Genomic DNA, 14,129 nt, shown 5'->3' on the forward strand with positions numbered 1-14,129 from the left:
GTCTTTGGACGCCTCAGATGTAAAGTTATTCGCTGTCATAGTGACGCCAAAATGAATGGGAGTCGATGGAATGCTAACAGCAGGTGATGCTATGCTACAATGGCGGCTCCCGGGGAAGCTGTATGGATGCCAGGAAAAAAGCGGTAGCTGCGTTAATCGCGATAAATAGATAAGGTCCCATTAGTTAACATCATATAATGCATTAATTAACATTAACTAACAAACAGTGATACATTTGTTACAGTATTTGTTAATCTTTGTTAGGTCTAATGTATAGTTAATAAAAAATACTGTTAATTTTTAGGCTAGTTTGTGTTAGCTCAGGTCCATAAGTACCTGTAAATGTCACAAATAATTAGCTAAGTTTATTAAATGCTTTAGAATAAATTTTCATGTTAGTTCACGTTGACTAATGTTAAAAAATAAACTTGTAAAGTGTTACCAATATTTATAACGTGTTAAACTGAAAATATTAATTGCAAAGAAAAAACATGTTATTTTTGACAGCCTTCATTCTCTGCTACATAATAATAGTAAAAGTGATTGAGCAATGTCATATACTCGGCTTTTCTGTATTTCAGCTGCTTTAATTCATGCCATCATACTAAAATTAAAAAAAAAAAAATGTTTCAAAAGTATTCACAACTTAGATCTCAAGCATTTCAAGAATTGCGTTTCCAAAACTGTGCGCAGTGTGTGTGTGTGTGTGCAGGCTCGGGTTTCTCTCTCTCTCTGTGGTGTGTGTGTGTGTGTGTGTGTGTGTGTGTGTGTGTGTCTGTGTGTGTGCGTGCGTGTGTGTGTTCACAGCAGATCACATCTCAGAGAGAGAGAGAGAGAGAGAGAGAGAGAGAGAGAGGAATATACAGCGAGTTGAAGAAGAGTTGATTCTTCTTTCCCATCATGGATCCTTTGACTAATTTCCCAGAGAATAACGCGACCGAGTCTCTGGAATATCCACTGTGCTCAGAATGGAAGGAAAATCCCGAAGGATCAATGTTTCATCTCGCTCATATCCTGCTGGTTTTGGGGTTCATGGGGGGCAGTGGCTTTTATGGATTACTCTACATGTTCTGCTTCTTATCGCTGGGGTTTTTGTGCTGCTCGATCTGGTCGTGGTCCGACCCGTGCACGAGCGACTCGTTCTCGTGGACCTTCGCGCTCTTCGCCTTCAGTCTCGCGCAGCTCGTGCACGTGTCCTACCGACTGAGAAAAGTCACTTTCGAGAAGGAGTTCCAGGATCTCTACGATTACATGTTCAAAAAGCTGGGGGTGTCCTTAATTCACTTTGGGAAGATCGTTGAGTGTTGTGAGGGCGATATCCACACTATAGATAGAGAACAATGCTTCGCCATAGAGGGCAAAACCCCGATCGACAAACTCTCCGTTCTGCTCTCAGGCAGGTGAGTATTAAAGGAGTAGTTCACTTTAAAATGAAAATTAGCCCATGATTTACTCACCCCCAAATCATCCTAGGTGTAGATATGACTTTCTTCTTTCAGACGAATACAAACGGAGTTATATTAATAAACACCCTGACGCTTGTGCATCTATCCATGATAAAAGTGCATCTATCCATCATAAAAGTGCATCTATCCATGATAATAGTGCATCTATCCATCATAAAAGTGCATCTGATCTGTCCATCATAAAAGTGCATCTATCCATCATAAAAGTGCATCTATCCATGATAATAGTGCATCTATCCATCATAAAAGTGCATCTATCCATGATAATAGTGCATCTATCCATCATAAAAGTGCATCTGATCTGTCCATCATAAAAGTGCATCTATCCATCATAAAAGTGCATCTATCCATGATAATAGTGCATCTATCCATCATAAAAGTGCATCTATCCATCATAAAAGTGCATCTATCCATCATAAAAGTGCATCTATCCATAATAAAAGTGCATCTGTCCATCATAAAAGTGCATCTATCCATCATAAAAGTGCATCTATCCATCATAAAAGTGCATCTATTCATAATAAAAGTGCATATATTCATAATAAAAGTGCATCTGTCCATCATAAAAGTGCATCTATCCATCATAAAAGTGCATCTATCCATCATAAAAGTGCATCTATCCATAATAAAAGTGCATCTGTCCATCATAAAAGTGCATCTATCCATCATAAAAGTGCATCTATCCATCATAAAAGTGCATCTATCCATAATAAAAGTGCATCTGTCCATCATAAAAGTGCATCTATCCATCATAAAAGTGCATCTATCCATCATAAAAGTGCATCTATTCATAATAAAAGTGCATATATTCATAATAAAAGTGCATCTGTCCATCATAAAAGTGCATCTATTCATTATAAAAGTGCATCTATTCATAATAAAAGTGCATCTATCCATAATAAAAGTGCTCTACATGGCTCCGGGGGTTGATAAAGGCCTTCTGAAGCGAAGCCATGCGTTTGTGTAAGAAAAATATCCATATTTAACACGTTACAAAGTATAATTCTAGCTTCCAGACAAATTAACATACAGTCTACTTTACGCTTAAAGTGTACGTCGCATTACTCGCATGTGCTTTAGACTTAAGTGGAATCCGTATGTTCGTTTCGCAGGTAACTAGTTATTTTACTTAATAAAGTTTTAAATATGCATATTTTTCTTACACAAATGCATGGACCTCAAAACAGAAACAGGCATTCACTGCCATTATAAAGCTTGGAAAAAACAGGATTTTTTTTAAATGTAACTCTGCTTGTATTCGTCTCAAAGAAGAATGTCATATGCACCTAGGGTGACTTGAGGGAGAGTAAATCATGGGCTAATTTTATTTTTAAAGTGAACTACTCCTTTAAGATACTTCTGACGTGTATGGGTGTTTGATATTGACAAAAAATTATATCTTCATATTTTCTGGGATTTTATCGATTACAATAATTAGACTATATTTTGCTGAGTGTGTTTATTGCATTGGTACTTTGCCAGGTTTAGGACTGCTGTGAACAGAGATCCTTAAGTTTGTGATATTCTTCATATTGTGTGCGGTGGTCCAACACTATGTTGCTGTCTAGGAAATGAAATCAGTATCAACAACATTCATCTTTGCAATGCACAGAAGCATTTCCACAGTCTGTTTAATGCCACTCAGAGGGACATGAATGCATTTAATCTGCAGTTACACAACATGCATACATAATGTTTTGATGTTTTAAACATAAAACATTGAATATTGATACATTAAAATGATTTAAACAAAAACAAAAAATACTATAAAAGTGAAATTAAAACCACCAGTAGATGGCAGCAAGTCACTGTTAATGAGTGAGTCATTAAGTTTCAACTGATTCATTCAAACCACGGAACGAATTAGTCTTAATGAGTGAGTCATTGAATCGTTCATTCAGTAATGAAACACAGAGACGCAAAACAATAGGTTACTATCATGAACCAGGTTCTCTGAAACATCGAGTGGAGAGATCCACCTATGGGAAGGGCATCCGTACCTGACCTCTGCAGAAGCATCCAATTGCACCAAGTCTGGCTAGACAGACAGAAGCGCGCAGCCAATGCCAGGGAAGGCCCCGCCCCCTTACCTAGAGGCATATAACGCCTGAAAGCGCTGCGATTCTCCAGTAAGTATATTCGCTTCTTGTGCGGCAAGCGGGGCAAATTTAAACGGCATATCCTTCACCTCAAGGCCCGTGAGACCGTGCTTAAAGTCGAGCGGGTCGCTCCAGTTGTGCCTCGTGCTTCGCACACGCTGAAAGGACCGGGAAAAGTTGTTTCCTAGGACCGGGAGGGGGTCCCAACACTTTACCGTCATAAATGTCCCTCTCCTGGTCGGTGGCGCTCTGTGGAGCCGGCCACTCAATGTTGAGGCGAGCGGCCACTCGCTCACACACTTCCAGGAGGATGGACTGAGGCAAGGCCGCGTGGGCGTTGGCCTGGGGAACGCCATAGGGCGGGATGGCCTCGTCGTCCTCTGAGACCACAAGAAGGGCTGCGTCATCTTCGTCGCCGTAACCGGTCGGTTCGTCGACAAGCGTGAGGTTGCCCGCGAAGATGTCCTCTTCGGGGAATGCAGGATTGGGCTGGTCAGCCCAAATAAGTGAGGTAGCGCCCCGGGAGTCACCCGGTAGTGTGTCGTCGTCACCGTGTCCCCCATCCGAGTCAGAAAGAGAGTAAACTAAAAGCTTCTTGGGCAGCATAAGGCAATGACTGCATTTCTCTGGGTTCTCTGAGGCTTCTTGAGCGTGTTTGAGGCCCAAGCAGACCCCGCAGAACGACTGCAGGTCCTTAGCGGTGATGAGGGCACCACACGCGGCCGGGCAGGCCTGTGATAGGCTGTTCCCCGGAGAAGCGGTAGATTTAGACAAGACGGTGAAGAACTCGGAAAAATCCGTGGCGGGCAGCCGTCGAAGGAGGAGCAGATGAGAACGGCGGGAGCGCGGGCAGTTCCGGATGCAGAACACAGCTGATCAGGCTGAAAAAACGACTGTCACATCTGGCGAAGGTGAGCAGCGATATGTCCTCGTGAACACAGCGTAGATCCAACCGAACTGTGTAAGTGCAGAGATCGCGAGAAGCGAATGTCAACTGGAGAATAGCAGCGCTTGCATGCGTTATATGCCTCTAGGTAAGGGGGCGGGGCCTTCCCTGGCATTGGCTGCGCGCTTCTGTCTGTCTAGCCAGACCTGGTGCAATTGGATGCTTCTGCAGAGGACGGGTACGGATGCCCTCCCCAACACGAGAGGATGAAAGAGAACAGTCCTGTGTCTTTGTTTGGAACTATTTTCGCTGGTGAAATAGAGCAAAAACAGGCGATATTGTGTCTAGAACGTAAGTCACTTAATATTAACTTGTTTAATGAACTGTTGGATAAAATTAACATCACATTAATCATGCTGATACTATTTGGAGAAAAAACGGCACTCTTTTTGTGATATTGAATAACTATATTAAATTATATAAATATATACAGAGGTATTTTTGCCCCCTTATCTTGAATACTGGGTGCATTTAAATGCATTTTAATAGACTAAATCGCACAGTGAAAGCGTGCACTCTAAATGCGCAAGCACGAACTAGACTACATCATGTAGTGTATGCGTGTTTCTGTAAAGTATACATACTCGATAATGTCACATCGCTCATCGTTAAAACAACTATCAGCATATTATAGTAGACGATATATATTGCATATCTCTCTCTACAATAGGATCCGGGTGACGGTGAACGGGGAGTTTTTGCACTTCATCCATCCGTTTCAGTTCCTGGACTCCCCAGAGTGGGATTCCCTCAGACCCTCAGAAGAAGGATGTTTCCAGGTGAATGATTATTAAAGAGCTCATATTACGCGTTCCCACTGTGTGGTTTGTAACGGGCCGTGCTGTGTTGTTCAGGTGACGCTGCGCGCGGACACGCGCTCCAGGTTCGTGTCGTGGCGAAGGAAGAAGCTGTACCTGCTGTTCGCGCGCCACCGCTACATCGCCAAGATCTTCGCACTGCTCGTGCGCAACGACATCGCGGAGAAACTCTTCTCTCTGAACGACAGGGCTTTCGACGAGCGCGGGTTCCGCTATGATCTGCGGTTACCGAGCTTCTGTCACGCGCCAGAGCCGGGAGGAGAAAACACGAGTCGAGTGCTGGAAGAGAGTGAAGCCAGACCGGCGGAGAGAGACTCATGAGAAGCGCGCGCGCCACATTTCTATGGTCTTAATCGATGGTCATGACTAATTTCGGTCATGCATTGTTTTTTTTTGTTTTTTAATCTTGAATGCACTTGTGATGTTTTCCCAAAAAAATCTTGTCCTTGTTGTTTATTGTTTAGATAGATTCTCAGAAATCACGTACTGCACCTTTAAAGCTACAAAAGTGATTCAGTCAAGTGCAGTGAGTGATTTTCTCTTTGTCTTTTGTACTTTAATTAACATGACACAGACAGCAGCAAGTATACTAGGCTGCTGTCACTTTAAGGCCTGCCGCACCTGACACGCATCCGATTATCTCTTTATTAAGGAATGAATAATTTTTTTTTAAGAAAAGAATTGTAAATATGTCATTCTGGTGATCAAAAATGAGTTTTATGGGATGCACTTGGGATGTTTTCCCTAAAAAATGTTGTCCTTGTTTTATTTATTTGTATGATCAGAAATCAAAGTTAAAACCATCACGAGAATCAACTGTGCTGAAGGAGAAGTGGTTGCGTGTTGTGTCTGCATTTGTGCAAACACTGTGTTTGGATGGATGAGAGATTCACTTTCAGCATTTAGCTGAATATATAAGCACTCATATTAATTTCCTGGTGAGTGTGTGGGGGTTAGTGTGTGTAAGTTATATGAGATAAACCTATTAAATAGTCTATTGAGGAAAAGCAGACGCCCTCTAGCGGTGGAGTCGCGTGCACGCGCAGAGGAGTGGCCGGCCGCTTGGTTTGTGCCCATTTTAAGTCAATGCCTGTCATTGCGCTCCTCTCTCACACACACAGAAACACACTGTTATCTTCTGCTGGACATTCCTCCAGACCGCGCACATTACAGCCTCAACCGACAACTCCGGTGAGTAGACAATATTATAATGAATAGTCTATATTTAACGGATTTTAAAGTGCCATCTTCTTTTAACTGAAGCTGTGTGAGATTCACGAGTACAGCAGAAAGACCATGTGTGTTTCTGTAGAAAGTTTCCTGGAGGTCACTGACTGACTGCATTGCTCGGTTGGCAAATCTCCAGTTCTGTGCGCGTTCTCGGTTTGAGACTTTTCCGTGTTTTCACGTCAATAATTATTGCGCAGCGCAGACTGACATTTAGCATTTACAAGTGTGTTATTCACGTAAGATAAATGTTGGCGAAGTTGAATCAATTTACATCAAGCAACGAGAACAATTTATCATGAAACACACACTCTTGTATAATATTCATTACTTCAATCAGCTCATTGTTTCTGCCTTAAATTAGGCTATTACATTGTTTAAATTAATACATTTTTAGCTAACTGTGATTTTGTACATTTCTGAAATACATAACTTAGACAGTTTCCTCTGATAATAGAAACTGTAAATTGTAAAGTGGACTCATGCATTCATGCTTTGAAATGACGTGTTGTGAAAAAACTAAGCGCGATACAAATAAATGTGAATTGAATAAAAGTAGCACCTAAACCCTCTTCTGTAAGGAACCAGTCGTGTTTTTTTGCTTTATGAATGTGTCAGTTGTAAATGCACGCATTTATGCATATATGTGTGTTATTCACGTAAGATAAATGTTTGCGAAGTTGAATGAATTTAGATCAAGCCACGAGAACCATTTGACATGAAACGCACATTTGTGTGTAATGCACCATAAAACCACTTCTGTAAGGATCATTCTGTCGTGTTTTGTGCTTTATGCATGTGTGGGTTGTAACAGTTGTCCTGCATCTCCTCTTCAGCTCGAGAGAATGTCCGTGTCTCTGTCCTACACTTCATCTCCACTGCTCTCCAGCGTGCCCGCGCTCCCCGGTGACGTGAACGCCACGTCATGCCAGGACTGGGACCAGTCTCATCACCTGCTGTTCCACCTGGCCCACCTGAGCCTCGGAGCGGGTCTGCTGATCCCCACCACCCTCACACTGCACATGATCCTGCTCAGACTGCTGCTGATCACGGGTACAGCGCGCGCTCTCGTGCACACAGCCACAACACTGCAGTTTCAACTGCGCGCTCCCGTGCATACGACCCTACGTTCTGAAGTTACAACATTGCGTTTTATTAACATGAAAATTACAAATGCCATTCAAATGTACTGAAACAATTTAGTTATTTAGAAGTAAAATATGGTAAAAGGGATAGTTCATCCAAAAATGAAAATTAGCCCATGGTTTACTCACCGTCAAGTCATCCGAGGTGTATATGACATTCTTCTTTCAGACGAACACAAGCAGAGTTATATTAAAAAATGTCCAGACTCTTCCAAGCTTTATAATGGCAGTGAATGGTCGTTTCTGTTTTGAAGTCCGTAAAAGTGCATCTATCCATCATAAAAGTGCATCTATTCATGATAAAAGTGCATCTATTCATGATAAAAGTGCATCTATTCATGATAAAAGTGCATCTGTCCATCATAAAAGTGCATCTATTCATGATAAAAGTGTATCTATTCATGATAAAAGTGCATATGTCCATCATAAAAGTGCATCTATTCATGATAAAAGTGCATCTGTCAATCATAAAAGTGCATCTATTCATGATAAAAGTGCATCTGTCCATCATAAAAGTGCATCTATCCATCATAAAAGTGCATCTATTCATGATAAAAGTGCATCTATCCATCATAAAAGTGCATCTATTCATGATAAAAGTGCATCTATTCATGATAATAGTGCATCTATCCATCATAAAAGTGCATCTATCCATCATAAAAGTGCATCTATCCATCATAAAAGTGCATCTATCCATCATAAAAGTGCATCTATCCATGATAAAAGTGCGTCTGTCCATCATAAAAGTGCATCTATTCATGATAAAAGTGCATCTATTCATGATAAAAGTGCATATGTCCATCATAAAAGTGCATCTATTCATGATAAAAGTGCATCTGTCAATCATAAAAGTGCATCTATTCATGATAAAAGTGCATATGTCCATCATAAAAGTGCATCTATTCATGATAAAAGTGCATCTGTCAATCATAAAAGTGCATCTATTCATGATAAAAGTGCATCTATCCATCATAAAAGTGCATCTATTCATGATAAAAGTGCATTTATCCATCATAAAAGTGCATCTATCCATCATAAAAGTGCATCTATCCATCATAAAAGTGCATCTATCCATGATAAAAGTGCGTCTGTCCATCATAAAAGTGCATCTATTCATGATAAAAGTGCATCTGTCCATCATAAAAGTGCATCTATTCATGATAAAAGTGCATCTATTCATGATAAAAGTGCATCTATCCATCATAAAAGTGCATCTATTCATGATAAAAGTGCATCTATTCATGATAAAAGTGAATCTATCCATCATAAAAGTGCATCTATTCATGATAAAAGTGCATCTATCCATCATAATAGTGCATCTATCCATCATAAAAGTGCATCTATCCATCATAAAAGTGCATCTGTCCATCATAAAAGTGCATCTATCCATCATAAAAGTGCATCTATCCATCATAAAAGTGCATCTATCCATCATAAAAGTGCATCTATCCATCATAAAAGTGCATCTATCCATGATAAAAGTGCATCTATCCATCATAAAAGTGTATCTATTCATGATAATAGTGCATCTATCCATCATAAAGTGATGGGTTGTGTAAGAAAAATATCCATATTTAACGTTACAAAGTAAAATTCTAGCTTCCGCCCAAATGAACATACGCAGTCTACTGAAACAATTTTATTATTTAGAAATAAAATATAGTAAAGGCGCGTTCACACCAAGGACGATAACGATAAAAATACGATGAAAATCGTTCTCAAAATGAAAGAATAGCAGAGTTCACACCACAGCTATAACGATAACAATATAGAGAAACAATATCGTTGGGATCACTTTCAGAACTATTTTTTTCCCCAGCTGTCAAATGATAAAACACTGACAGCCAATCAGTATTCATTCTAATATAGGGGCTCGCGCATTTAAAATGACAGATGACATTGTGGGAAAATTAATCGTCGAGGTCCAGAAAAATCCACCACTGTTTGACAAGTCAAGCCCTTTTCAAGAAAAAGGATATGGAAATATTAATACAGAAGTATTAGCTCAGGGGCCGTATTCACAAAGAATTTTAAGGCTAAAAGTAGCTCCTAACAGGCGAATTTAGGAGCAACTCCTAAAAATAGTGGGCGCAATTGTGTAATACACTCTGTAGACCCCATATTATTCGACAGTTCTTTTTCGACAAAGTTTTCCTTTAGACATTCGCCAACTCCAAAGAAACAAAGCCAGCTTTATGGATATTGCCGGTGTGCCCGGAGTGGTCGGTGCTATAGACGGGACACATATTAAAATAATGCACGTCAGGATGAGGACGTGTTTGTGAATAGAAAGAAAACCCACTCAATACCCAGATTGTGTTCGATGCAAACTTCACAATTCTCGATGTTGTATCCCAGTGCCGCATTTCCCTTTTATTACATTTTTTTTTTTCAGCACCAACTGGGCCAGCAGCAGTGACTGATCCTGCGTCCAGTTGGGCTTTCTTTTCCGTTTTGGCGAGTTCATAATCTACCGTCATTCAACTATTACATTACTTCAATAGGAGCAACATTTCCTTGCTTTAAGTAGTCTATTTAGGCTAATAGGATGTCAATTAACCAAGCAAGTGTTAATGCAAGTGTCGTTTTTCATTATTAGGCAAGTGGCGGTTTTCATTAGGGTATTAGGCTACCTTGATTTAATTTAATTCACAACTTTTCTCTCTCTCTCTCTCTCTCTCTCTCTCTCCCTCTCTCTCACTCACTCACTCTCTCTCTCTCTCTCTCTCTCTCTCTCTCTCTCTCTCTCTCTCTCTCTCTCTCTCTCTCTCAGAATTACACTTCACTGGGACCTGCACAAACATGTCATTATATATGCATTTCGATGACATCATTATTATTATTTTGTGTAGGACACAGACATATTTAGATGTCGTAATTCCATGATTTGGTGCGTCTGTGTTATGTTCCGCATGATGGCCCTGTCATCTAACAACCAATCACCGTGATCATTGCGAGGAAGCTCGTGCATGAGAATTGACGTCATCCATAGCAACGAAGACTCACTCTTAGTTTAGGAGTTTTTCCTTACTAAGAGTAGGTCTGAAAGGCGTTGTGAATAACTTTTAAGAGAACACTCCTAGCTAAAATCTTTTAGTGCGATTTAGGAGTACTCCTAGTGGTAAGATAAAATTCTTTGTGAATACGGCCCCAGGTATCCGGCGCTCATTTCCACAACATTGTCTTGCTTTCACGTGGTTGCAGTGAAAAAGATTAACGTTAGGTGTTGTTTTTATTCCACTATATTGACTAAATTCACTAGATTATTAGCTCGGTTACACTTGCTTCACTCAAAACACAGCTTACTGAGGACATTGTAAATGCAACAAGAACAACAAAAACATGTTCAATGACGTTGTACACACGGGAAAACGCAAAATTAGTAATTGTTTTTTATCGTTCTTGGTGTGAACGGCCCTTAAGACGTTTAGATATGATTCCAGCTCGCTGCAGAACATTATAGTTCCATAAGGTGTGTTGAAGGTAATTTCTTTTACAGTTTTTCTCAGTCGCTTTGGTGCATTTCTCACATCACTATTTACATTTGCACAACAGTTAGTTCAACCTCCACATCATTTAGTCATTTGTGCACATCATAGTAGCAGTTTCTCATTCCTTCGAACAAATTGCAAATGCTTTTGGACATGCATCAATTGCTTTCATACAACTCTCTGCTGTTTTCTAACATTATCATTTACTTATGTCATGTCAGTCAAAATTAACTATACTTGTGAATGCTGAATAGTCATTCCATATAAAACTAATAGTCCTCCTTTCATTGCTTGAGTCATTACATACAAAAATGTTGAACTAGTTGTCAAAATCTGTCAAGCAAATTTTACAAAAAACATTTAATCTTTTTTTTTCCTGAAAATGTCTCCTAAATTGAACAATTTATCTTAGGTGAATCTCAACTTTCACTGATGTGAAGGGGTGTGTGAAGCATTACTAGTTGCAACCAATGATAAGCCACTTCTCTACAATCACTGTCAGAGCTGAATCCCATAAACCCCCACTTTACAAGCATATATGAACCAAGCAGGACATAGTGTGTACCATTTCTACAATACTGTGACACAGAAATGGAAGGCCAGCCTCGTGGAAGAGGGGTGCGGGTGAGAGTGAGGGTGCGGGTGCAGGACGGGGACGGGGCAGGGGAAGGGGAAGAAGAGGATAAGTACATAGGCGGATCCCTGATGAAATCAGGGGTACAATTGTGGTACAAATGTTAGGGGTACAACAGGGGTACAAATGTTGTCACGGCCTCACAATGAAACATCTGCTGACTTTGTTAGACACTCTTTACAGGGACATAATCCCTGAGAATGAGAGGGGTCTAACTGGAGACCATCTGAGCAAGCATGTTGTTGTTTTGGATTGCATTGCAAGAGATGATATTCGCTGTGATGCGGATGAAATTATGTGGCCAGACAGAGAGGAACGTCTGGATGTGCATGAATGATTGCAGTACTATGTATGTTGTATGTTCAGTTCCAATATGTACTGCAATATTGTTTACAGTTGTGCACAGCTCTACCCAAAGGGAGTTTATGTTTGTTGTAAATAAGGGTGTATTTTTTCTTTTGCACAATGCTGTGAACAAATTAGAATTGCAAAGAGCATATGCAGTAAAAATGTGAAACATTCAGTGTCTTGTAGTTACCTCACTAAATACAGTAATGTGTAACTTTACTGTATTTTTCAAATGGCTGTGCAAATAGTATATAGTGCTGTCTTGAGCATTTTCAGGTAGTGTCACCAATATCTGACTTTTTTGCATTGGAAAACATTTACAGAGTAAACTGTCATAATGAAAACATGACAAAGCCATTTGACTATCTTGTTCATAAGCAATGGTGTCAAGACTTTTCATCTTGATGACACTGACACTTTCATTGACATGAATACTTGCTTTTGAGGAATGAGCGATCCATTTTGAGCAAGTGACACGCTTTTGCAGGTTATCAACTAGGTTTTGCAGTTTGTACTAATTGTTTTGAGAACTGCATTAACTGTTGTGCAAATGTAAATAGTGATGTGAGAAATGCACCAAAGCGACTGAGAAAAACTGTAAAGGTGTAGTGTGTGATTTTTAGCAGCATCTAGTGGTGAGGTTGTGAATTGCACCCAACAGAAGTTACGGTGGCCGTCAGGAAGTGATGTCGTCATCTGAGACAGCAGAGAGAATCCAGTTAAGAAATTAGGTTTCTTTACAAAGATAAATTAAGAAATTATGTGTACTTTATTATTTAGTAGAACGATTTGTTATTGCGAATATTATTGTCACTTGTTCATCATAGTGTCAGTGTTTTATTCGCTGACTTTAGCTCGCTTCTTTACACGAAGAACAACATAGTGACGAAACGCGTTTGTCCATTCAGGGCCACCGTAGAAACATGTCGATGTAAGGTGACCCTGAAATTGAAATAGGTCTACTACAATTACAAAAACTACAATTGTAATAATAATAAAGCTTTGAATATTTTAAAAAAATATATATACTAATAAAAATTACAAAAGCACATAAAATTGAAGATATAAAAAACAGCTGATTAAAAAAGTTAATAAATACCAAACCATATAAATTACACTAATAAATCTATGATTTTGAAAAGATTGATCAATTTTGACATTCTATTATATTTTGCACCAAATTATTAAAACCACTAGAATCTTAGAATGACAAGAGTCTGAAAAATCACACAAAAACAATAATAAATGGTTATGTCATCAGTTATAATTTAAAATTATATGAAAATCTGCAAAGAATATTTTAACATTTTTTAATATATTAACATATTTAATATATAACATACTGTATATAATATTTTGAAAGTCTAAATGAATGTTACAAAACGAAATTCATTTGTACTAGAAAGAAAAAAAGTATGTCCTGTTAATTAAAAAAAAAGTGTAATTCCTATGCAAGAGTTGCAGTTTTAAGCAGGTTTGATCAGGTATAATCAGGTTTGATCAGGTTTGTGCAGGTTTGATCAGGTTTGATCAGGATTAAGCAGGTTTGATCAGGTTTGTGCACTCTCTCTGTCAATGAACTCCAATTTGAAACGCGTTAGAAACTGATCTGTAACTCCACGAAACTGCAGTCAAACAGGCAAACATACCCACGGGCATAAAGCTTGAGATCGCATCTTTCAAATGAAGTAATTTATATAAAAAACAAATATTCTCAGCTTCTGTAATCTGTATGAAAAGAGAGCGATTCCAGTCGAGCTCATTAGGAGCTCATTGACTTTAATTCGTTCACGCCTACTGACGGAGCGCGCTATTCACAAGATAATGTGTTAAGCCGTCTATGCAAAACAGGGAAACGCCCCCAAGCAAATGCTTTAAGTTTCATCATTCAGTCACCTGCGCGTTGGGAAGATGGCACGATACAATATTCTTCAACTTTTTTAAAAGGAATGGAG

At 39.4% G+C, this 14,129-nt stretch overlaps 2 protein-coding genes across 3 annotated transcripts in view; both read left to right on the forward strand.

Moving 5' to 3' along the window:
• Window positions 1-692: 692 nt before the first annotated feature.
• popdc3 (popeye domain cAMP effector 3) lies at window positions 693-5,663 on the forward strand. Its single transcript, XM_079625524.1, has 3 exons — window positions 693-1,400; window positions 5,182-5,290; window positions 5,366-5,663. The coding sequence occupies exons 1-3, from the start codon at window positions 901-903 to the stop codon at window positions 5,648-5,650; spliced, it is 894 nt and encodes a 297-aa protein (XP_079481650.1). The 5' UTR covers window positions 693-900; the 3' UTR covers window positions 5,651-5,663.
• A 752-nt stretch (window positions 5,664-6,415) lies between these two features.
• popdc1 (popeye domain cAMP effector 1) overlaps window positions 6,416-14,129 on the forward strand; it is a gene marked incomplete at its 5' end in the record, with an annotated part of 43,945 nt that continues 36,231 nt past the window's right edge. For both annotated transcript variants that reach the window (XM_079625520.1, XM_079625519.1), the window contains 2 exons: window positions 6,416-6,520; window positions 7,393-7,609. In XM_079625520.1, coding sequence (XP_079481646.1) covers window positions 6,416-6,520; window positions 7,393-7,609 — 322 coding nt within the window. The remainder of the gene's footprint in view (window positions 6,521-7,392; window positions 7,610-14,129) is intronic.

The sequence above is a fragment of the Phoxinus phoxinus genome (assembly GCF_949152265.1).
Source record: "Phoxinus phoxinus genome assembly, chromosome: 10".
In the NCBI taxonomy this organism is placed as follows: domain Eukaryota; kingdom Metazoa; phylum Chordata; class Actinopteri; order Cypriniformes; family Leuciscidae; genus Phoxinus; species Phoxinus phoxinus.

What these genes read in the sequence shown, in the direction of transcription:
- popdc3 (XM_079625524.1), top strand. Translation starts at nt 901, where the DNA reads ATGGATCCTTTGACTAATTTCCCAGAGAATAACGCGACCGAGTCTCTG. An exon ending in TCCGTTCTGCTCTCAGGCAG is followed by an intron (nt 1,401 to 5,181) that starts GTGAGTATTAAA and finishes TCTCTACAATAG; the next exon opens with GATCCGGGTGACGGTGAACG. An exon ending in CAGAAGAAGGATGTTTCCAG is followed by an intron (nt 5,291 to 5,365) that starts GTGAATGATTAT and finishes TGTGTTGTTCAG; the next exon opens with GTGACGCTGCGCGCGGACAC.